Source organism: Bos mutus, chromosome 22 (genome assembly GCF_027580195.1).
Source record: "Bos mutus isolate GX-2022 chromosome 22, NWIPB_WYAK_1.1, whole genome shotgun sequence".
Lineage (NCBI taxonomy): Eukaryota > Metazoa > Chordata > Mammalia > Artiodactyla > Bovidae > Bos > Bos mutus.
The window spans coordinates 68,310,669-68,335,356 of NC_091638.1; the positions used below are offsets into that span (position 1 = coordinate 68,310,669).

General features: G+C 49.8%; 1 protein-coding gene across 1 annotated transcript; it reads right to left on the bottom strand.

Moving 5' to 3' along the window:
- Positions 1–1,725: 1,725 nt before the first annotated feature.
- On the bottom strand, positions 1,726–23,668 carry LOC102282820 (solute carrier family 22 member 20). Its single transcript, XM_005894059.2, has 10 exons — positions 23,294–23,668; positions 23,110–23,213; positions 21,345–21,499; positions 18,100–18,268; positions 16,834–16,957; positions 15,733–15,848; positions 10,245–10,459; positions 7,813–7,921; positions 7,405–7,608; positions 1,726–1,822 (listed from the first exon to the last, which is right to left on the bottom strand). Exons 1-10 carry the CDS (start codon positions 23,666–23,668, stop codon positions 1,726–1,728), a joined length of 1,668 nt encoding a protein of 555 aa, XP_005894121.2.
- Positions 23,669–24,688: the final 1,020 nt, after the last annotated feature.

The following is a 24,688-nucleotide window of genomic DNA, read 5'->3' on the forward strand; positions in this document are numbered from 1 at the left end:
AGTGTCATATTCCTAAGGACAGAGTAAGGAACAAGGTAGGTGATGAAATAGTTAATCCCACTAGGGGGTTGTAATTTAAAAAAACACAGGAGGCTGCTCTAAGTTACACAAGAAAGCAGGTTTGCTTACCCACAAAACCAAGCAGGCTTGCTTAGCAACAAAACGATGTAACAGAAGCAAGAAATATGCTCCAGAACACTAAAACAATGGCAGCAGGAGACCCGCGTCCTTCCCTGTGAACTCAGCAAGTTAATGATCCTTAGGGCATACTCTCTGTACACATAAAAAATGATGATTTACAGAAAAGTACTCACTGTTACAGAGACCTGGAATAATTTCTACAGTCCTGACTTGACCATGTAGAAACAACAAAAAACTCTCCTGCTCAACCTGGAGGAGGAGCTGATGTTGCAAGCATGACGTCTACTCAAGAACGACAAAGAAGGTCTTCTCCCCCTCCCCACTCTTCTTTTGATTATAAAACTGTAGCTCGCTAAGTTCTCAGGGCAGCACCCTCTCCCCCTCCTGCTTGTAAGCCTCAAAATCATCCTGCTCTAACAAATCACTTCTTATCTATCACTTCGCCTCTCGCTGAATTCTTTCTGTGCTGAGACATAAAGGACCAGAGCTCTTCGGAGCCCCCCAGAGGGCCACCTGTAGTTTGCTAAAACTTCAAAAACAGTGGCAAAAATCACTTAAAAGAAGAGAGAGAAACAGGTTATCTCTACACCTCTGTATTTGTTCCAACACTCCATGGAAATACCCCACGAAAATATTACAATGTCTTAGTATTTACTTCTTTTTTTTTTACTAAGATAATAAAAATAATGCAATTTGAATTTGTGTTGTACTTTTTTCTGCTGCTAAGTCACTTCAGTCGTGTCCAACTCTTTCTGACCCTATGGACTGCAGCCTGCCAGGCTCCTCTGTCCACATGATTCTCCAGGCTAGAACAGTGGGGTGGGCTGACATTGCCTTCTCCAACTTGTCTCTAATCTTTCAAAATATATTTAATACTGGATCTGAGCTCCGAGGGGTGCTGTGTCATACCAGGGACTCGATCTTCTGCCTGACTCCTGGGAAACCGAAACACAATCCATTTCTGCAAAGTGGAATTGCTAGGAATGCCAGTGACGGGTGGAGGTCTCTATCCATCGCCCGAGTCTGGCTGCATCATTTACTCGTCAACTGTGTGTGGAGACTGTACTGTCTCCCAGGCCCATTGCTGGGGAGACATTTGCCAGGGGAAGATACAAGTCACACACCAGGGAAGAGCTTTAATCATATAAGGCAGGAAAGAGTTAATGCCAAATGAGTGAGCGCAGTGAGTCCTGAAGTTCCCGGAACCCAGCAGGCAGGGGCTGCTCCAGGGACAACGAGGGGCAGAAACATCACCTTAACCCTCCAAAGACATGGCATTTCCACGTGGGACAAGGATGAACAGAGAGGATTTTAAGGGGCAGAGTCAGGGATTGGAAAGGAAGACGGTGCCTTCTTGGGCCCCTGGGCACAGTTTCTCTTTTCTATGCTTTCACAAAGCCGCCGGGCCGCTGCTGGCTGGTTTTCTCCAGCAGCCCCAGCCTTGCTGTCAGGGCAGCTCTCTCTCATGGCTCTGCAGAGCCGCCCTAGTCCTCAGCCAGTCTTGCCCCCATCAGCGCCAGGAGAAACTGGAGGAAACTGGACACTGGCTGGGGCGCTGCCAGCAAGTGCCAGGCTGTTGGCAGCTTAGATGGTTTCCTTGAGGGGCGAGACTCCCAGCTGCTGAAGAGAAACTTCTTCACCCTTCTCTTCTGCATCATTCCTAGACAGGCGTTCTCTGACTCTGTTGAAATGAAAAGACAAATGACATTAAAAGGAGGTGATGAGGGGCAGGGAGTGCGAGCATTGTGGGCAAGGGTGTATTTGTTCCACGTACAGGAGGTGTATCTCCGCTGTCCCAAAGTCCCCAAAGAAGGTGACCCGTCCTCTCGTCCCTGTGAGGAACCTCAGCAGGCGCCTCCCACCGTCCCATCCACTCCCTCGCTCTCTCCTGAGGTCCACAGCTACCAGGGGCTGGCCTGGCTGGTATCAGCCAGACTTGGAAAGGATGCCAAGTCAAAGAGTCTTCGGATGAGGACCTGAGGCCAGACACACACCCCAGGTCACGCAGCTGGTGAACAGGGCACCAGGCTCAGCCCACTTTCTGCTGCTGGGCCGGGCTTGCCCAGGGACCAGGGGCACCAGTGAGACCCCAGGACTGGGCCCTGGCCCAGGTAGAGGTCAGTCGTTCAGGAGGCAGGCAGGGAGGAGTCAGGTGAGGATGAGGGCAGGGAGGTCACTGCAATAGCCTCCCAGTAGCCCGAGGGCTGTCCCCAGGGCTGCCTGTCCCTGATCACATCCAGTTCTGCTGCTGTTTCCTATTCAACCCTCTAGTCTTTGAAATGATTTGTGTTCTGACCTCCTTCTGTTTATTTCATCCTCCTCTTGAACAGACTAAGAACTGTCTATTTTTCTACTTAGTTTTTCTTATCTTCTTGTCTTAATCACTCACATAGCTTGCCAGATTCTCCTGTCCAGTTTCAGCTGGTTCCATTTTTAGAACTTGTTGCATATTCAAAACATTTCATCAGTGTTTTTTTTTTATTTTTAATCCTTACTTATTCTATTTCTGATTTTTTAGTTCAATGGTTTAAGCCTTTGTGTCTGTGTGATCATGGCCTAACATAATCACAAAGAAACATTTTTCTTCTCGTTTTACTGTTCTGCATCTCTCTTTTCTGCCCATTAAGCCTCGTTTTTCTGACTTCTGTCCCTCAGGGTCATTGAGGGACAGAAGCTTGTTGGTTTTGTCTGCTAAGTGCCTGTGGTGGGGAGTGAGAGGTGGTTCTCTCCAATTCTGTCTAATAGATTCCTCTTCCCTTTCAAAGACGATTCCTAAAAACCCAGAGGCAGACATTCTCCACATTCAACTGCTGCAATGGGTAGGCTTGCTCAGTGTTATTTTTGAAACTCATCAAATGAGCAAAGACAACCAGAGGCAGCCTCTTCATGTAGTCCATAGTCTTTTTTTTTTTTTTTTTGGCTGTGCCTCGCAGCTTGCAGAGTCTTAGTTCCCTGACCAGGGACTGAACCCAGAGCATAGCAGTGAAAGCGTGGAGTCCTAACCACTGGATCCCCAGGGAATTATCAATGGTCTTCTTTTTTTAAGTATCTGAAATACAGTATAAAATATATATATATCTGAAATATAGTACACACACACACACACAATGATTAGGACTCCACACTCTCAAGGTAAGCATTAAAAACATGCTTGGGTCAGCCATGCAGCTGGTGCTCACTATGGGTGGGAGGGCAGCCGGAGGTCCTAGCTGACCAAGAGCCTGGCCCTTGGCCTTGGTGGAAACCAGACCTCTGCTGAAAGGCTGAACTTTTCTCTCCACCCTTCACCTCTCCATGCCCCCCACCAGTGGGAAGAGCTTCATGGACGGTCACTGGTTGGACCTTTGGCACTTTCTCAGGCCAGGCTACCTCTCTTCCAGGTTTTCCTGACACCTCACAAGCTTAGGGGAGCTTCAGCTTCACCCAGCTCCTTCCCTCACTTCTAGGCCTGGGAAATGGGAAATGGCCTAATTGAATTCTTACAATTTTTTTCACTGTGTGACTCATCTCTTTGATTACCAAAGAAAACCTGCTCAATGCAGATAATTTGGAGAAAAAAATTCTAAATATAAAGCAGCCAGGAAAAAAATAAAATATCACTTATACTTTGAGACAACCACTGTCACCATTTTAATATACGTTTTTTCTCTTTGAGTCTCTATTTCTTGACATAATTAGGAAAATATCCTAATGATAATACACTGAAAACATTTGTTTGTATGTTGTAAACATTTGTTTGAATGTTGTAAACATTCCCCATGCCATTAAACACTCCTCCTCAGCATAACATTTAACTGGTGCACAGTGTATCATAGGTTATCTAAATTGCTGGATATTTGGAGAGTTGACATTTTTTTCTGATACATTAAGCATGATGATGAATATCCTTGTAAATAAACTTTGTCCACATTTCAGCTACTTTTTTTAGGGCAGAGTCTTGGAAATGTCATTGCTGCCTAGAAGCTTGTGAAAAATTTTCCAACTCATGGTCAGTAATGCCAAAGAACCTTCCAGAAAGCTTGCAGGAGTTTCCTCCTTGCTATCTGTACATCTCCTGCATTGAAAATGTTTCCTTAGTGAATATTTAAAACAGGACATCATATGGTTTTATTTGCATTTCTCTGATTATGACTGAAGTGGATATTTTTTCTCTGTTTACTTCCTACTGGCATTTCCTTCTTTGTGAATATTCTATTCTTACATAAAAGGGCCTTTAAAAAAAAAAAAAAAAAACAGGATTAGTCAACTGCTTTTTTGCTATTTTTTCCAACAAACTAGGGCATAGACCCAACTGGGGCTGAGCCCTGGACCACATCAGGCATTCAGATACTCTGAGAAACAGTATCTGGTCTCATGATGGATGAAGGGTCTTGAGGATGAGCAACTTGAACTTTAGAAACAGGCATTTTCTTTTCACCTTAATCTTTAACATCCTAGGCCTGTGACCGGCATTCATAACTATCTGATGAGATTAGAAACAGAAAAATGAGAGGGGCTGAGAAGTTCTGAATTCTTATTGTCTAAATGGTTGAAACTCCACTCAACTGTCTCATCAGAAAGGCTGTCTCTTGCCTCTCCTTCCCCAACAAACCAGAGCAAGTCCAGATGCTGCCATCTCATGTTTGGTTGGACAAGAATAGTCGAGAAGAACCCTGGACTGGCCACTGAAGAAGCCCAGGTACTAGCTTCTATCATTTATAATATGCTGGTCAAGTCTAAATCTCCTGTTGGAGGCAGCCTCTTACCAGTCTGTCTACACTGTTGATTGAAAATTATAGATTTGTGGTCTACGTCCGGCTTACCAGATTACACAGGCTGGTTTGGGCTATGACCAACGGAATGGAAAAGACCCTTCAGCAAGCTTGTGCTTGCCTCCCTGAGATGGAGACCCACATCCTGATGGCTTGTGATGCGGGAATGAATGGCATCCCGGCGGCTCTGAGGACCCTGGCAGGTGTACTGAGTGCTCTGGCCCTTCCCGATGTTAGCCTATATTTTCTTCCTCCTGCCATATTGTATCCTTTGAATTATGACAACCTTAAATAAGTGTGCTTTGTGGAGTCTTATTAGTGCTTCCAAATATAAAATCCTGTGTAATTGCTGGAGTAGTGGAAGTCAAAGAGCAAAGGACCTGCTCCAGCCTGAAAGAGACGCGACAACTAAATGCCCCTTGTGATTCTGAACCCGACCCTCCTGCTCTACAGGACGTGGCTGGGGAGGACTTGAATGAGGTCTGAGGGTGAAATGGTAGTCACGTAGCAACATTAACTTTCTGACTGTATGTGGTGGCTGTATTGTGCTCATGCAGGAGAACACCCTTGGGAAAATTACACACGAACATATTTGAAAGAGATTTCAACAACGTTCTCCATATGGTTCAGAAAAGAAAAGTTCTTTGTCCAACACTAGCACTTCTGTTTGAGATTGTTCCAAATCACACAAGCATGTGTGTATACATATGTATATATACAACTATAAAAATAAACAACAAAAGCAACACAAAATACGGGACTACTTTGTCATGCTTAAGAGAACTTCTCGTACTGTGGCAGTCACAAGCTCTTCCTCACCCCTGGGAGGAGGGGACTCCTGACAGCACCAGCTAGATCAGACCCAAACCGTAGATCGCTGTGAGAAAGAATCGCTTGTTGTCAATTGCTATAAAAATCAAAATTATTCGGGGCAAATGGTGCCCCAAATTCAGTTGGTTCATAGCCAGTAACAACATACTGTAGTTTCATAATTAATTGTTCCTGGCAAGGTCAAAGGGAAGTATATTACCTAAAACCAGAATTTCATTTGGCATTACTCAGATTTTTCTATAGCCAGGGCAAGCAAAATCTGATTTTAAAAATGCCAAGGCCAGACCATTACAGTGGTTCTCTCTGTCATATTAGGGAAGGACACTTCTCCAGTTTCTCTTCCAAGTACCTGGGGCCCTCAGGCAACATCTCAGAGCACCTGCGAACAGGTTCCGGACTGGGTTATTGACAAATGCTTACTAGACCCTGGGATACATGGACCTACATCTGTTCTGTGGGACGAGTAGGGGCTAAGAGCAGAAGGAAGAGCATTCCAGACAGGGACCCCTGGTGGTGGGCAGGGGTCGAACATGGGAGAGTGGGCAGGGACCACATCCTGAGAGTTTCGTAAGGTTTCAATTTTTATCCTCAGTGCAATAAAGACCAAGAAAGGGTTCTGAGGAGACAACTGCTGTGATTCTACTCACAGGATAAGTCCTTCACACCAGCACCTGTGTAGAGAGGAAAGAGGAGAGGGGCAGGGGAGGATCTTAAGTTTTTGTGATTGTTCAGACAAAAGATGATGGTGGCCAGGAAAGTGGAGAGAGATGGACAGATTCAAAATATATTTTGGAGGTAGAATTGACAGGACTTGTCAAGATCTGTATCCTTGATCTACGTGAATCCAGACTTTGTCCACAGCTCAGGGTAGAAATGGGATGTTTATGGTTTGGGTTATGGATCCCGCAAGGCTTACAGGGTCCTAGTTCCCCAACCAGGGCTTGAACCTGTGCCCCCTGCAATGGAAGCACAGAGTTCTAACCACTGGAGCTCCTGAAAATTCATGGGGGTTTATTTTGAAGGGATGCAAACACAGTCCATGCACACAGGCCTCTGGGCACAGATGGTTCAGCTGTGGCGTCAAGCTGGACCCAGAGAGGTCTCCTGGCACCCTAAAACTGAGGCTCATCCTGGAGCCCTTGTTGGTGAGAAATGCCTCAAGAAGCCACACAAGTCCCCTCTGGTCTTATTTTAGAAACATTGTCAAGGACATCCCTGTCAGCTCACACAGTGATCTCCCTGAGAAGACGCGTTAGAGACACGTCTTCCAGTGCTAGCTGCTGAGAAAAACCTCCTTTTCTCCGAGGAACTGGTGTTCCCCGTCCTCTCTGAAAAGAGTCGTCAATGTGGGGTCTCCCTTTCTGCTGCCAGAAAGCTTAGAGCCAAAGTGGACAGCCAGCGGACAACCTCGTGGGCTGGTCTTTGCTTCAAACTGGGGCGCCTCTTCCTCCCACTAAACATCACCCCACTGCTCTGCCACATTTCGCTTCAACTCGTCCTCTTTTTCCTGGTCTGTAGGTTATTCTTATTTCCGTTTCACCGTTCGCTGTGGGAAAATGGAGGCGGGCAGCACGCTGGTCTCTTGGGCTCTGTTGTCGCCACCAGACCATGTGTTAGCGGCACGTGGAGGACCTGCACTTGTCTCCGCTGCCCACCCAGACTGTGCCCAGAGGCCCCTCACCTCCTCTCCATCGCCTCGATGGTCTCCACCAGGGGCACGTCGCGCGTCTCAGCCAGGAAGCAGACGGCCAGCCCGGCCAGGATCGAGGGGGCCCCGAAGCCCACGGGCGGCAGGACGGCACTGAACTCCCCGAGCATGGTGAGCAGTGGCGCTGCCAGGCCCCCGAGCCGGGCGTTGACCGAGGCGAAGCCCATTCCCATCTGCCTGTCGGAGCAGGGGGTCCGGGTTAGCCGCTGTGGCCTGGACGCCCGGAGGGCCTGGCTCGCCGGGTCCTGGGTGTTGGGGGCAGAGCAGGACAGAGAGCGGGTCCTGCTTCAGCAAGCCCAGCAGGCGCCAGCCTGGAGTGAGGACCTCCAAGTTTGGGGCCAGCACCCTTGTGTACCCCCTCACCTGCCCCCAGGTCCCCACCTGATCTCCGTAGGGTACAGCTCTCCGGTGAACAGATACACGCAGATGAAGGAGCTGGCCAGGCAGCCTTTCCCCAGTGCCGCCTGGGCCGTGCGCAGGCTCTGCATATCTGGGGGACAGGGGGACAGAGTTGCAGGCGGAGCCCAGAGCCCAAAAGGGGAGCAGGGAGGCACAGCAGGGTGGGGCTGGAGGGGGAGGGAATCCTGGGGAGGAGGGTGGATGAGGCTCAGAACCTGCAGAGGGAGAAGGAGGCAGAGCCCTGGGGGTAGAAGCTTTGGTTGCAGAACATGGAGGGGAGGATGGGGGGGTTTCTACCTCCAGGGACCCAGAAGCTTGCACACTACCCTTCTCTGCCCTCTGCCTCCCTCCTTATAATAAGATGCCTTATTCCATCTATCACAGTCCTTTTGGAAAGGCAGGCCAAGCTGCAGAGTTAGGCCTGGGTTCCAACCCAGCTCTGACTCAGCTGGGTGACCTGGCCACTGTGACTCAACCTCTCTGAGCCTCCCTGTCCTCATCTGTAAAATGAGGGGAAAATGCTCAGTGTCATTGAAAGTTTGCTGTTACCATCATTATTCATCATGCAGCAAAATTCCAATGACAAGCCCAACATCAGGGTGATAGTCAAAGAAATTATGGCACGTCCTCTGGATTGGGGGCAGCTCCCACTGCACGCTGGAATCAGGAGAGGAGATTTTATAAACACCCACACCTGCGCCCTGCTCCATCTCCAGTACATCAAAGCCTCCTGGGGCTGGTTCAAGTTTGGGTATTTTTAAAAGACCCCCCAGGGGAGTCTGATGTGCAGCTAGAGTTGAAAAACACCAATCAGGTTAAATACTAAATAGTATAAAAAATTAGGGTCATGAAACATTTTCATTAATGCGGAAAAGCAGATTTGTGTTACAACAAATAGTGAAAAGAGATATGTTTTATATAGATAACTATGTATAGTATATACATATATAATCCTATTTATAGTATTATGTATATATTTATCTCAAATATGTCAAGTATAAAATCTATGAATGGGAAAAAAGATTGGAAGAAAATAAGTCAAAATTTCAATAGTAATAATCTATCTATTCTACCATTCCCTCTCAGATTGAAAGAATCTGCCTGCAATGCAGGAGACCTGGGTTCAATCCCTGGAATGGAAGATGCCCTGGACTAGGGAATGGCAACCCACTCTGGTATTCTTGACTGGAGAATCCCATGGACAGAGGAGCCCAGTGGCTGTAGTTCATGGTGGTCACAAAAAGTCAGACATGACTGGGTGACTAACACACACACACACACACACACACACACATCTATTCTTCAGGGTAGGAACTGAAGCACAGAGAAATCAAACAACCCGCCCAAGGCCATGGTGGCAGAACTGGGGGTTACAGCTGGGCCCTTGGCTTTGCTCAGGCCTCTGATATGCAAGCCTGGCTTCATGCTGTGATCATTGGACTAAATACTGAGGTTTGGGTCCCTCTCTTTGAGACTGGTTGCCTTGGCCTGGAGCCCATGGGCTTTGGGAGTTTTCAAAGGTCTCCAGATTGGTGATGATTGCAGCCAGCTTTGCAAACCACTGTTTCAGATCCGGCTGGTGGAAGTTCAGACTCTCAAGTGCCTAGCCAGGCTCCAGGGGGACATGCCAGCCCGCCCTCTGCCTCTCCAGCTTACCTTAGTGAAATGAAAAGTGATGATGTTAGTTGCTCAGTTGTGTCCAACTCTTTGTGACTCCATGGACTATAGCCACCAAGCTCCTCTCTCCATGGAATTCTCCAGGCAAGAATACTGGAGTGGATAGCCGTTCCACTCTGCAATGGATCTTCCCAACCCAGGGATCAAACCCAGGTCTTGTGCATTGCAGGCAGATTCTTTACTATCTGAGTCACCAGGGCAGCCCTGGTGTTCTTATCCATCATTCTAATCTCTCTGGCAAGACAGTAAATGCTCTGAGGGCGAAGACTCATGTCCTTTGTAGATTCTCCACTGTGATACTGTCACTAGGTCCTGCTGCTGCTGCTGCTGCTAAGTCACTTCAGTCGTGTCCGACTCTGTGTGACCGCATAGACGGCAGCCCACCAGGCTCCCCTGTCCCTGGGATTCTCCAGGCAAGAACACTGGAGTGGGTTGCCATTTCCTTCTCCAATGCACGAAAGTGAAAAGTAAAAGTGAAGTCGCTCAGTCGTGTCCGACCCTCAGCGACCCCATGGACTGCAGCCTTCCAGGCTCCTCCGTCCATGGGATTTTCCAGGCAAGAGTGCTGGAGTGGGGTGCCACTGCCTTCTCCTGAGTCACTAGGTCCTAGTGCTAAACTCCAGTAGTCTATAGTCACTTTCTTTCCAGATCCAGAAGAATATCCCTCAGCCTTGTTCCTGCACAGTGTCTGTTGCTTCTCAAACCCTCAACCCCAAAGGCAGAAGCAGGCAGCTCACCTTCCGGCACAAACATGTTCGAGATCACCATGAGCCCGGCCAGGATGAGGAAGGAGGCCACTGTGGCCCGGCGGCCCACGTAAATCATGGTGGTGGTGGCCACCAGCATGGCCGGGATGTCTATGACGCCAAATAGGACCTGTACCAGATACACGCTGAGCCCAAACTTCTGCAGGTCCATGGCCAGGCCGTAGTAAGCCAGGGAGTTGGAGAACCTGGAAGAGGAGGCAGAATGGTCCTGCTTCAGCCCAGAGCTCACTGTCCTGGATCTGAGGGCACCCAAGGGTGAACGGCATAGGACTCCTCTGCTGGCTCTACCATCAAAATATTCCCAGAACCTGACTACATCAGGGGGGAGCGAAAATCCCCTGGCTTGGCAGGATACTCCCTCCTGGTCTCCTAAGCCTCTGATTTTGGCCGTGGAGCCCACGCTCCTCCATCCACATCCCTTTCCAGCCACCCTGAGTCCAGCCAGCACCATTCCAGCCCTTCCGTCTCCAGGCTTCAGCGGCTGATCTGATTTGGACAGGACATCAAGAATTATGTCCTGAATTATCAAGGGAGGTTCAAGAAAAAGCTTGTGACCGTTTTATATGGCTTGTCTGGAAACTTCTGTAAATCCTATGTTTTAGTAAAATATTTTTGTTATTCTTAAAAAAAAAAAAAAAGAATTGGAGGGAGGGACATCCCCAGTGGACCAGTGATTAGGACTCGGCTCTTTCACTAACGTGCCCTGGTTTCGATCCCTGGCCGGGGAGCTAAGATCTCGGGGTTCACAGCCAAACTGACTCTGTTGGCCTGGAGTTCCAACACTTGGGGTCTCCACAGAAACTTACGAGGTCCCTGAGACAGTGACTCAAAGAGTTACTTGTACATCCATGTTCACAGCAGTGTCATTTACAATAGCCAAAATGTGGAAGCAAGCCGGGTGACCATCAACAGCAAGTGGTCTACACATGCAATGACTCAGCCTGAAAAAGGCAGAAATCCTGACTATGCTACAACACAAATGGGTCTTGAGGACATTATACTAAGCGAGATAAGCCACTCACAAAAAGATAAGTATCGTATGATTCCACTTACGGGAGGCCCCTGGAGTGGTCAAGTCCACAGACATGGAATGCTGGTTGCCAGAGGTTGAGGGGGAGCAGGAATGGAGGAGATATTGTTTAATAAGTACAGAGCTTCAGTGTTGAAAGATGAAAAGAGTTCTGCTGACGGTGGTACAACAATGTGGTAGGTACTGCCCAGTTACCAACGGTTAGGATGCTGCGACTCCCCTGGTGGCCCAGTGGTAGAGATTCCACACTTCCACTGCAGGGGCACAGACTTGATCCTTGGAAACTAAGATCCCGTTTGCCACGTGACATGCCCCCCAAAATGGTTAAGATGCTGAAGTTTATGTTATGTGTATTTTATGACACTTTCTGGACATGAAACAAAATAAAATGTCCCTGAGGAAGGGGCTTGAGATGGGCCCTCATGATGAGAGGGTAACAGGCAGGGAGGCCAGGGGTCTCCAAACGGAGGAAATAGCCTGCAAGTGTCAGACATTTTTATCTCTCTTAAGCGGCGGGAGGAAACAAACTAGCGATATTTTTTTCCTTCTCTATACAAATTTAAAAGGAGGTTTCTCTTCAAATACTGTGTTGCCATAAGGACACCTGGTTTCCCCTGAAGTTAACTGTTCTCAAACCTAGAAATAACCAATGCCTTTTTCATACGGAAATGTTTGTCTTAAGCTATGCTAATGTGCTATGCATTTACCCCAAACTCTGTCTTCAAGTCGGTTCCGCCTCTTGGCTCAGAACCTACTTGACACACCAGTATGTTATACTCAGATATTGTTCCCCTAATCTATGTAAATGAAACTATTTGTATGGTGGTCTGCCCTTCTCCAAGATTCAAGTTAATCATTTTATGGCCCAGGATAAACCATTTGGTGCCAAGATTATCCCAAAATGCACCTTATGGGTGAGGGTCCTGGTGCCATTCTGAATTTTAAGACATTCCTTTCTTTCATTAACAGACTGCTAGTGACTATATACCGGAGAAGGCAATGGCACCCCACTCCAGTACTCTTGCCTAGAAAATCCCATGGGCGGAGGAGCCTGGTAGGCTGAAGTCCATGGGGTCGCTAGAGTCGGACACGACTAAGCGACTTCACTTTCACTTTTCACTTTCCTGCATTGGAGAAGGAAATGGCAACCCACTCCAGTGTTCTTGCCTGGAGAATCCCAGGGACTGGGGAGCCTGGTGGGCTGCCGTCTATGGGGTCACACAGAGTCGGACACGACTGAAGTGACTTAGTAGCAGCAGCAGTGGCTATATAACATCCAGCTGAAGACTAGCCGGGCCGGGGCGGGGGGAGGGGCGGTACTCTTTTGCCCCCTTCTGATGCCTATGTCAGAAGCTTTCTCTATCTTCTTTATACTTTAATAAAACTTTATTACACAAAAGCTCTGAGCGATCAAGCCTCGTCTCTGGCCCTGGATTGAATTCTTCTCCTCCGGGGGCCAAGAATCCCGGTGTCTTTGCATGATTCAACAACAACCTTTCAATGACCCACCTGCATAGGTCTTATTTCTCTGCAGGACATGCTGGCACAGACCCAGGAGTGTAGGGAGAGGGGAAGTGGAGAAACAGAAAGTGGCAGTGGGCTCTCTCCTACCAGGGCCCAGCATCAGCCCCCAAACCACTTACTGAGAAACTCCTGCCATCCCTCCCGGTTATCCCCAGCCGTGTGAGTCAGTGAAGATGGAGAAAAGGAGAAAAAACTTCAGGAAAAGGTAACAGTCATTCTTGTGGGCACTATCGACAATAGCCAAGACATGGAAGCAACCAAAATGTCCATGGACACATGAATGGATAAAGAAGTGGTAGGACTTCCCTGGTGGTGCAGGGGTTAAGAATCCACCTGCCAATGCAGGGGACATGGGTTCGATCCCTGGCCCAGGAAGATTCCACATGCTGTGGAGCAACTGAGGCCATGTGCCACATACTAAAGCCCGCGTGCCCTAGAGCCCGTGCTCCACGACAAGAGAAGCCGCTGCAGTGAGAAGCCGTGTGCCGCAACTAGAGAGCAGCCCCCGCTCTCCGAAACTGGAGAAAGCCACTGCAGCAACGAAGGCTCAGTGCAGCCAAAAAAAAAAAAAAAGAATAAATACAATTTTTTTAAATAAAATAAAGAAGATGTGGTATATTTATACAGTGGAATATTACTCAGCCACAAAAAAGAATTAAATAATGTCATTTGCAGCAACATGGTAGGTTTATCACGTCAAGTGAAGTAAGACAGAGGAAGATAAATATCATTTGATATCACTTATATGTGGAATCTAGCAAATGATACAAATGAGTTTATATATGGAACAGAAAGGCCCACAGACAGAAAAGAAACTCACAGTTTTTATGGGGAAAAGTGGAGGAATTTGAGATTAACATATATACCTACTATACACAAAATAGATAACCAACAAAGACCTACTATACAGCACAGGGAACTATACTCAATATTTTGTAATAAACTATAAGGGAAAAGAATCTAAAAAAAATAAATAATGTATAACTGAATCACTTTGCTGTACTCCTGAAACTAACATAACATTGTAAATCAGCTATGTACTTCAGTTTAAAAAATAAGAGAGAAAAATGACGGATTTTTCTGGGTGAACCTGACCTAGTCATAGAAATCCTTTAATTCTGGATATAGAGGTCAAAGGTGGGGAAATCAGAGACTCGAAATGTGAGAAGGATTTGCTGTGATGAAAATTCTCCTTTGAGATGGAGGTGGCCATATGGCAAGAATATAAATGGCCTCAGTGACTTGAGAGTTCAGTTAAGTTCAGTCTCTCAGTTGTGTCCAACTCTTTGCGACCCCATGAATCGCAGCACACCAGGCCTCCCTGTCCATCACCAACTCCCGGAGTGGCCCTTGGCTAACAACTAGTGGAGAAATGAACATGTCAGTCCCACAACAACAAAGAACTGAACGCAGCCAACACTTTGAATGAATCTGAAAGTGAATTCTTCCCATGCAGCTTGCCCACCGTCTTCATTTCAGCCTTGTACGAAAATCCTGAAGAGAGAACTCAACCATATTGTGCCTGGACTTCTGACCTACGCAACTATAAGCTCATAAATGGATATTGTGTGGAATCTAAAATATGACACAAAGGAACTTATCCATGAAATAGAAACAGACTCAGGATGTAGGGAACAGACTTGCGGTTGCCACGGGGGAAGAGAAGAGGGGGAGGTTGGACTGGGAGTTTGGGATTAGCAGATCCAAACTGTTACATATAGGATGGATAAACAACAAGGTCCTACAGAATAGCACAGGGAACCGTATTCAATAGCTTGTGATAAACCATAATGGAAAAGAACATGAAAAGGAATGTATAAACATATGTAATATAACTGTCACTTTGCTGTACAGTAGAAACTAACAACCACTGTAAATCACTATAAACCAACTATCCTTCAACAAAATGAACTTTTAAAAAATGGTATTGTTTTAAGGGCGGTTCAAGAGGGACAGGACATACATATATCTATGGCTGATTCATGTTGATGTTTGACAGAAAACAACAAAATTCTGTAAAGCAATTATTCTTCAATTAAAAAAATAAATTAATTTAAAAAAGGGGGAAATTGTTGCTTAAAAGACATTGTTAGTTTATTGAACCTGGGTATTTCTTAAGACTTCAAATGTACTTCTGTATCATTGATATTTCATTAAAGAAACTCAATTAATGAAAAAAATGGTATTGTTTTCAGCTGTTGTGGTCATTTGTTACATAGCAACATGAAAGTAATACAGTATATGAAAACTAAAGTGATTGTTGAGAGGGCTGAGGGACACCCAGTCAAAAATTAACTGGTTTCCATTCATATCCTTTGCTTAATAATGCGTGTGCTCAACTGGGGATTAGAAAGTGGGGCATATAAGGATTGGTCTGTGAAGACGTGAGCGCCCCAGCTGAAAGTCTTCCCAGCACCTGGGTCCTGAGGAGCTCTCTGGCTGCCCAGGCCCAGAACGGCCTCACAGGCAGCACTTTGGGGGCAGAAGCCCTCTGAATGCTCAGTGTGGGGACAACCCCACATTTGCAGGGCACAGGGACACAAGTGCTTTGCCAGAGTGGGGAACTTCCCAGAATCCTCTGGAGGCATATTAGGATACAACCAGGTGTATTTTATTCAAGTTGCCTGGCTGATTTCAGTCGGTGCCCCCAGCTGGGTGAGACCCATCTCTAGATGTGGGTTCCCTAGGTCAGCAGGGGTATCTTATGCACGGCCTTAGGTCTTAGCAACCAGCAGGGGCCCAGAGGACCCTGGACACTCGGAAGACATGGGAGAAAGCACGGGGAACAGGACTGACTTCACAAGGCCCTCTGTGCATTACATTAAGTATTTGAGAGTTTGTCAGTGGGGACACTGGCGTGTCCTGGCCTTGGGTCAAAGTCCTGGACAGGAGCCCAATACCTACCAGACCACCATGAGACAGCACGTGACTTTACGGATGGCTGGGGTTCGGAAGAGGTCCAAGACTGAGTTGGAGGGGCGACCAGCTGCAAACTCACTCTGGATGTAGGAGCTCACCACCTGGGCAAGGAAAGTCTGATCAGGGGGAGGCGGGATCTGCGATCCTATTCCTAGGGGAGGGCCAAGGTCGAGAGCCCTGGCAGGATGGTTGACCCTTGTCTCCTCCCCAGGCTGGTTCCAGGACTTTGAGTTGAAGCAGAGCCTCCAACCTGAGTCCCAGGGCTCCTGGGCTGCCCACTGATTAGGCTGAAATAATCAGGGGCACCCTCAGACCCCACTCCTGGTGTCAAGTCTGAGACAGTCTCAGCCGGTGGTTAAGGAGGCAGGTTCCCAGGGGTTCTGCCACCTCCTATTGTGTTTTCTTAAGCAGATTGCGTAAGTTATTATTTCCCTGCCTGTTCCCTCTGGATCCAAAGGGTTGGGTGACTTGGTAATCCAAACATCAGATTCCTCATCTTTAAAAGTGAGGCATTAGGAAATCCCCTGGTGGTTCGGTGATTAGGACTTGGCGCTTTCACTGCCACGGCCCCCGTTCAGTCTCTGGTTGGGGAACTGAGATCCCGCAAGCTGCGCAGAGCAGCCAACAAGAAAAAAGTGAGGCATTAAATGAGATTGTGTACAGAAAACCCTTAGCACGGTACCAAGCAACTGGCTTGATAAATGTATTTATTTATAATAAATAGTAGCTATCTTATCATAAATGGTATGCATAGTAAATAGTACTTTTGTTATTGATTATTTGATAATTTCATCTTAGGATTTTTATTTTTATTTTATTGAATTTCTGGCTAAATGTGAATGGGTTATTTCCCCATCCCATGAATGGACAGATTGATAAACAAAACAGTGAAATGATTTACCCCAGATCACAGAGCCATTCTGTGGTTAAACATCTTCGTCCCACTGGATCTCTTCCCACTCTATTTATTCTCAGCCTGTTCACCTGGATGGTGAGTCCTGGCAAGTCACCAAATCCTAGCACATCTCGAGGCTGCCAGCAAGACTGAAAACTGGTGCTCCCCTAACTTGCAGCAGACCTGCCTACCTCCTTGGTCAGCCTTTCCCCTTCCTCCTTTCTCCCGTTCATCGCAGCCACCTTCCGCAGGTTCTTCAGAGCTACCTGGGTCTTGCCATGAAGGAGGAGCCATCGAGACGACTCTGGCAGCCACCTGGGACCAAGAGAAGGATGGAGAATGAGTGGCACTGAAATGGCCCCTGTGATGCCCTCTGATGGCCACCGGGGCACTGAATGGGCCGAGTGGCACTCATGCCATTCCTCAAACCAGAGCACACCCTCTTTCACCTTCCAGACCCCAGAAAAAAGGAAAAACCCTTGCTGTCGGCAGAATCGGGAAAACTGGGGGACGCGCGGCCTCTCTTTCTTGCAGCACATCTCTCAGAGAATCTCTACAGTGTATTCAGAGACGACATGGGCCTTCAGGTGTCCACAGATCTGGTTTTGAGACTGGTTCTGACCCCAGTAAATGGCTTTTTTATTTGTTTTCCTTTGGTTGTTTGTTGTAGTTAATTTTCTTTTTTTCTTAAAATTTTTGCTGGAGTACAGTTGATTTATAATGCTGTGCTACTCTCTGCCATAACAGCAAAGTGAAACAGTCATACATACACCTAAATCCCCTCTTTCCTAGATTCTCTTCCTATATAGGTCATTATAGAGTACTGAGTAGAGTTCTCTATCCTATGTAGTAGATCCTTATTTGTTATTTACTTTACATATGGAAAAAAAGTGAAAGTGTGTTGCTCAGTTGTATCCAACTCTTTGCAATCCTGTGGACTGTAGCCTGCCAGGCTCCTCTGTCTATAGAATTCTCCAGATATGAATACTGGAGTGGGTAGCCATTCCTTTCTCCAGGGACTCTTCCTGACCCAGGGACTGAAGCTGGGTCTCCTGCACTGCATGCATATTCCTTACCATCTGAACCACCAGGAAGCCCTAACTTGTATATGGCAATCCCAGTCTCTCCCAGTATGTGGCTTTGAAGAAGTCATGGATCCACCTGGGCTGCCTCATCGCTCCTCCTATAAAATTCCCTGGGGTTGTTGTGAGGCGCAAAGGAGCTGATGAAGGCAAAGCTCTCAGTGTATTCTGGAGCCCCTCAGTAATGTAAGGGGTTCTATTCTGAACCTGCCCACAGCCATGCATGGTCCTCGTGAGCCCATGTCCTCACTTCTGCACATCCCCACCACGTCCCCCAAACTCCAGTCGCTGCCCACCCCAAGGCTCCCCCAGGGGCAGGTGAGGGCCTGGCTATACAGGTGCACTCTGCCCCAGCCCTCTCTGCTCAGAACGTACCAAGAGTAGAGGAAAAAGATGAGGAAGGGGACAGAGACCGCAAACTGCAGCCACCGCCAAGGGCGGATCAGGTACGCCACGCCCGCCAGGATGAGCTGACCCGAGGTGAACGAGTACCCCAGCAAGATCCCCGCCACGGTCCGGCCCCGGGTGGGCATCCACTCCACGACTGCGGAGAAAACCATGCCAGGCTCAGTGGGGCTCGTTGCTCACATGGGTGTTTAATTCAAGCCTCCCCGCTCCTTTAGAATGACTCTGTGGCCACTGGAAATCATTCCAGAGAGGCATGAGCACGGACAAAGATGTCCCAACCTCAGTCCTTACCCTTAGACAAATGCCAGGTGGACTAAAGAGCTTCATGTAGGGCTTCCCTGGTGGTCCAGGGTTAGGAATCCACCTTGCAAGGGAGGGGACACGGGTTCGATTCCTGGTCCAGAAAGATGCTACATGCCATGGGGCAACTCAGCCTGGGCACCATAATTACTGAAGCCTGAGCCTAGAGCCTTTGCTCCGCAATAAGAGGAGCCGCTGCAGTGAGACGCCTGCACGCTGCAACTAGAGCATCGCCCAAGACTAGAGAAAGTCCCTGTGCAGCAACAAAGACCCAGCACAGCCGAAAATAAATACATACATGTTAAAAGGAGCTAAATAGAACAATAAAAGCATAACAATATTAGAAGAAACCATGCTAGATGTCTTTTCAATCTTAGAGTCAGGAAAGACTTTTCCAAGAATGTCACAAAACCCAGAGACAACAAAAGGGAAGACCAAAAAGAGCTGCATAAAAGTAAGAAGTCTCTGCTTAAAAAAAAAATACCCATTGTAAGCAGAGTCATAGCTTCAGCAAAAAAGACAGGAAAAAAAAATACCATTTCAAATAACAGTCAAAGGGTGACTTTCCCTAATCTGGGAAGAATTCTTACAGATCAATAGGAAAACAACTAACACGCCAAAAGGAAAAACGGGCCAAGGCTGTGAACAGTTGGTTGAAAAGGGAATATAATGACTTAATTACACATGTGTCTGTCTGTCTTAGTTGCTCAGTCGTGTCCAACTCTTTGTGACCTCGTGGACTATACATAGCCCGCCAGGCTCCTCTGTCCATGGAATTCTCCGGGCAAGAATACTGGAGTGGGTTGCCATTCCCTTCTCCAGGGGATTTTCCTGACCCAGGGATTGAACGAACCCGGGTCTCTTGCACTGTAGGTAGATTCTTTGTCATCTGAGCCACCAGGGGAGCCCCTTTTAATTACATGATTTTTTGCAAATAGCAAAGCTTGGAAACAATTTAAATGTCCATCCATGGGGGCCTGGTGACATAGAGCAGGCACACTCTCACGAAGCAACCAGAATAAACGGAAGAGGATGCTGCTTTCAGGCAGCAGCCAGCTCGTGTGTCCAGTCCATTGGCAAGCCCTGTGGCTTCTCCCTGCAGAACCTCAGAGCCTAACTGAACCTTCCTGCCTCCCCCTGTGCTAACCCCGGCTCACTCCAGCCTCGCCTCTTGCCAGGTGACCGGATGAGCCTCAGACCGGCCTTCCTGCTCCTGTCCTCGAGCCGCATGGCAGCCTGAGGGGTCCTGGACGATGCCAAGTGGGATCAAGTCAGGCCTGTCCTCAGCTCAGGACCCTCCAGAGGCTCCTGCCTCACTCGGAGTCAAAGCCAACGTCCTTCAAGGCCCAGGCCTAAGGATCTGCGGCCGTCGCCCCAGCCCTGCTTGTCACCCACCTCCGCTCTGTCCAGCCACGAGGACCTCCTTGCTCTTGAGTCCTCTAGACACACTCTTGCCTCAGGGCCTTTGTCTGGAACGTTCCCCCCCGGTGGCCACAGGTCCCCTTCCCTCACCTCCCTCAAGCTTTGGTCAAAGTGACCCCTTCTCAGCGAGCCCTGCCCTGAGCCAATAAAACTGCAGGCTCTCTCCGCCTCAGGCCGCCACCGCCCAGCCCCTCGCCTGGCCGCTCTCATCCCCTTTCTGGGCTCTGTAACACTTATCACCTTCTAACACACTATGCAGTTCGCTTATTTGTGTTTATCTGTCTTCTTGCAGGAGAACATGGGCTCTTCAGAGCAGGATCTACTTGTTCTCCACCTCCCACACCTAGTAGTGTGTGTGTGTGTGTGTGTGTGTGTGTGTTCGTGTGTGTGTGTAGGGATGTGTGTATATGGTGCATGTCTTGTGGTTAGGAGTGTGTATGGTGTGTGTGTAATGGTTAGGAGCATGTGTGTGTCTGTATGTAGGAGTATGTGTATATGCGTGTGTGTTATGGTATGTGTGTATGTGTAGAGGTGTACACAATTGTGCATACAATATACACATTATATATTGTGCAGGGGTGTGTGTTGTGGTTAGAAGTGTGCATGTGTGTATGTCAGAATGTGTGTATATGGGGTATGTGTGTGTGTAGGCATGTGTATTATACAGGTGATTCTAGCAGGAGATGGATTTGGGACGACTGTTTCTGCCTTTAGATTCCATGAGCCATGGCTGGACGCCCACCCTGAAGGATGAGGCAGGTAGGCTGGGGTTTGCTGAGGTCCCACCGTGAGCTCAGCACCCTTCAATTTCCGGATGTGGGGAGGAGAGGTGACCAGAGTGTGACCTGGAGCATCCTAGTTCTCCGGCCCCAAGATTCCCCACTACCCTGGGAAAAACGACCCCAACAAACCAAGTAATTAGAGGCAGGGGGCGGGCCTGCGTCCAGGCTGGGCTTCCTCTGCCCACACGGCTCTCTGCCACAGCCACTGGAACCAGCCTGGAGTGACGACTGAGCCTGTCAGTGTGGGGTGGGGATGTTCCCACCTGGCACCCAGGAGGCCAGGCCGCCAGCGGCCCCAAGGGGAAGCCTCGCCTCTTTGGGATCCACATACTTTCGGGATGCCTGCCACCCACCCCGGGGACCCTGTGTCTCACCTCGTTTCCATGTCCCCACGCTAAGCCCCACAGGAGCCTGGCACACAGTAGGTCCTTAGTAAGTGGTTATTGCTGACTAATTCACACAAGAAGGGAACTCAGCCCTCTCAGCTCGCAGACATGCAAATCGCAACGCAGGGTTCCCAGCTCACTGCTGGCAGGCCCCGCTGAGAACCCAGGTCTCCTGAGAACCCTGGTGGGAGGCTGTGAGTTGAGGTCACCGGATGAGAATCCCACCACAAGGAAACGGGAAAGAGGCGCACCAGTGGGGCTGCCACTGCCCTCCTGCCCCTGCCAGGCCCTCCCCTCCAGTCCCCTCCACGGCTGGACTCACCCAGAGAGAGCGAGTTGAGGATGATGCCGGAGAAGGTCATGCCCATCAGGAACCGGCAGAAGCAGTAGGTCCCAAAGGAGCTGAAGTATGCCGTGGCCGCCCCCGAAACTGCCAGCTGCAGGTATGACCAGACCAGGGGGGCCTTGCGGCCCAGCCTGAGCCCGGCCATAAGCCCAGGTTAGGGTTCCGAGGTGGCAGCAGCTTCCCCCATGGCTGTCGTGGAGGGAGGATGAGAGGAAGCTACTTATCCCCACCCCCTACCCCCCAATTTGAAAGCCACTCATCCTAAGAGAAGCGCACTTGCTGGGGCCCAGGCCCTGGCAGAGGCCAGGGAGGGAGAACATGGTGTGGAAGGAGCGCGGGGATGAAGAGACACCTTCCTGCCTTCGTTCTTTCACTCAAGGAGAATTCTAGCTCCCGACCAAGACCCCACTCTCCCAGGATTTGGGGGAAGGCAGAGATTCTGCAGAGGCCCAGAAGCTGGTGCAGAGGGTTATGAGAGGGTCCCCTGAGTGACCTCCTGGCAGGGGGTAGCCCTCGAACCAGAACTCATGGTGTGTGAGCCCTTGAGGGGGCTCAGGCTGATGGGAGCAGGACCCCAGGAGCCGGTCTTCATTTGAATTGGTCATTTTGGCGGGGCCAGGGCGAGGTGGGGCTTGTTATACCGTAAAGGAATCCAAGGCCAGGGAAGCAGGGCCTTGGCATTGCCCCATTTGTAAGTGAGGGTCCAGGGCTGTAGCCCTAGCTTGGCCAGGTGGGCAGCACTTCTTTTTCACACACCGCATGTTACACTCATTCATTCCATCGTTCATCATTGATTCTGTTGCACAGATGTCCATTGATGACCTCTAAGGGGTAGGTCTGAGCTGGGGGCTGGTGACAAAGAAGACACTATGCATAAGATACAGGCTCATTCAGAGAAAGACCCAATGTGTCATGACACAGGGCGACAGGGGCTATGACAGGGCCACCCACGAGGCGGCTGAGGCACACAGCACAGTCCAGGGTGTGGGTCTGCAGTCCTGGAGACCCCAGAACCTGAAGATTGAGAGGAGGGGCTGTGGGGCGGGGAGAGGAGAGGGGGAGAGAGAGAGAAGGGGAGGTGAAGCAGGGAGGGAAGGGAAAGAGGACAGAGGAGGGAAGGATGCCAACTCCATCAGAGCCGTGGTGTGCGCTGCACTTCGGGGCGTCTCTGTACCCTCAGGTAGTCAGCAGTGGCTCACCCACACAGTGGAGTGCAGCCTGGATGTAGGCAGGATGGGATAGCTGTCTGAAGCAACACGCAGAGGCCACGAATGAAGTGAAATGAAATCTTGATAGAGAAGCATGTGTGGGCTGTGCCCGCGTTTGTATGAAAAAGGGGGATGGAGCACATGTGCGTGCTCAGGACTGTTGTTCAGTCGCCCAGTCGTGCCTGACTCTTTGCGACTCCACGGACTGCAGCTTGCCCAGCCTTGGATTGTATAAAATCATAAAACATCTCTGTGAGATACACAGAACCAGGCTGCCCTAGAGGAATTACTGGAGTGCAGGGCAGAAGGGAGAACGCTGGCCTGCATACCCACTTGTACCTTCTGGAATCTTGAACCATGCGAATGTATTATATAATAAATTATATAATACATATATCTACTTTAAAATAAATATTTTAAATACATATTAAATACATTAAAATACATATTATTTTAAATTTTAGTTTAAAATAAACTTTAATAGAGAAAAGTTAATGAACAGACTGGGGAAACCCTCGCCCCCAAAGGCTCACCTGTCTGCAAGGCTGCCAAACACAGCGGCGCCTGCCAGCACCCCGGCCATGTAGGCGGACTGAGCCAGGTCGCGGAGGGTGCGGGCCTCGCACACCAGGTCCCACTGCGGGGGAGGGAGGGACGCTCCAGCCTCGGCCTGGGGCTCAGCCCCCACCAACCCCGCAGCCCCTGGCCCCACCTGACCTCCGTCACGATGGTGGACGGGAAGACACTGCGGTCGTACACCCAGCCGTCCTTGCAGCCCTCCGTGGCTGCCCCCTCGACAGAGGCGTTGGGGCTCAGGAGGGCCCACTGAGGCCGTGTGAAGCGCCGGCACGGCTCGGGGAGCCCGAGCGGGTGCAGGGGTACGGTGGCTCTCAGCCAGGCCCCCGAGCCGTAGACGGCGGCCGCACTGTGGTTGGCGGGGCTCTGGCAGTGGTGAGGGGGCACGGCGGCCGTGAAGTTCTGCAGGAAGTTGTGACAGGCCAGCAGGCTGCAGGGAAGCAGCAGCAGGGCCGTGGAGACGAGCTGGAAGCGACCCACGCCACCCAGGGCGTCCAGCAGGTCTGTGAAGGCCATGGCCCCGGGCCTGTCCTGAGGCCCAGGTGTGGGGCCTTAAGTAAAGGGGCTGGGCCCTGGGAGGTGGAGGAACAGGCCGGGGTTAGGACCGCAGATGCCCCGTGTCCGGAACTCACAGGGGTCCAGTTACACCTCACAGGAGGCCTGGGGCGTCCCCACGTCTGGAGGCTCCCCTGCTGCCAGGCCCTTTCTCCTCGTTTCTCCTAATCTCTCACCTCCCGGGTTAGAAAAGTGAGGGGTCCCAGGGGGCCGCCTCACAGCCCCCTGCCCAGATCTGCAGGCCCAGGCCCCTGCCCACAGCCCTCATGGGGGGACCCCAGCCGTAAATGCAGCGCCATCGTCACCATCCCCTTCTTTCTGGAGGCTGCCGTGAGGCGTCTTCAGGAGCCCAGTTCCAGCCTCAGCGCACGGGACCCAGGCCTGTCACTGGTCTCCCCTGAGGCCAGAGCCTTAAAAGCTTGGAGATCATGTAAGGGGGTGCCAGCGACTACTGCTGCTTGCCTCTCCCCCATTTTCCTGGAAGTTGTGGGCTGCACAGGAGATACTCAGAAAAAAAGTCCTTTAAAAATGCCCAAATAGGGCAACCACGAGGAAGGCCTGCTCTCCCTGCCTCCACCCCAGGCACCCTCAGGCTGGAGGTGGGTGAGGGGTAGGGCCTCCACGCTTGGGCACCCACAGTGTCCCAGCCTCTCATCAAAGGAAACCCACTACAGAGAACCAAGAGGGTGGGGCCCTCCACCTGCCTCCTCTCACAAACCAGCCCTGGCGCCCAGGAAATGACGGGCCACTCCCTTACTGACGAGACCCAGTAGACCGGCCCAGGGACTCCCAAAGGCAAAATGCAGATTCCAGGCCCCGTCTGCCACTCGGGGCTCCGCCTGGGGCTCCCGGGGCCTAGGGCAGTCCCCACCCTCACCCGGCTCCATCAGTTTCTGCCCTGCAGGTGCTGCCCTAGTTTGCGGTTCTCCCCTCGCGGCACTGCTCCCAGCCCCTCCTCTACCCCCAACTCAACCTACTCTT

Excerpts from the sequence above, each read along its gene's own strand:
- LOC102282820 (XM_005894059.2), bottom strand. The coding sequence starts at position 23,668 with ATGGCCTTCACAGACCTGCTGGACGCCCTGGGTGGCGTGGGTCGCTTC. Across the intron at positions 16,958-18,099 it reads ATCTTTTTCCTCTACTCTTG|GTGGCTGCCAGAGTCGTCTC; the intron begins GTACGTTCTGAG and ends TCTTGGTCCCAG. Across the intron at positions 10,460-15,732 it reads TGCTGTCTCATGGTGGTCTG|GTTCTCCAACTCCCTGGCTT; the intron begins GTAGGTATTGGG and ends CTCCTCTTCCAG.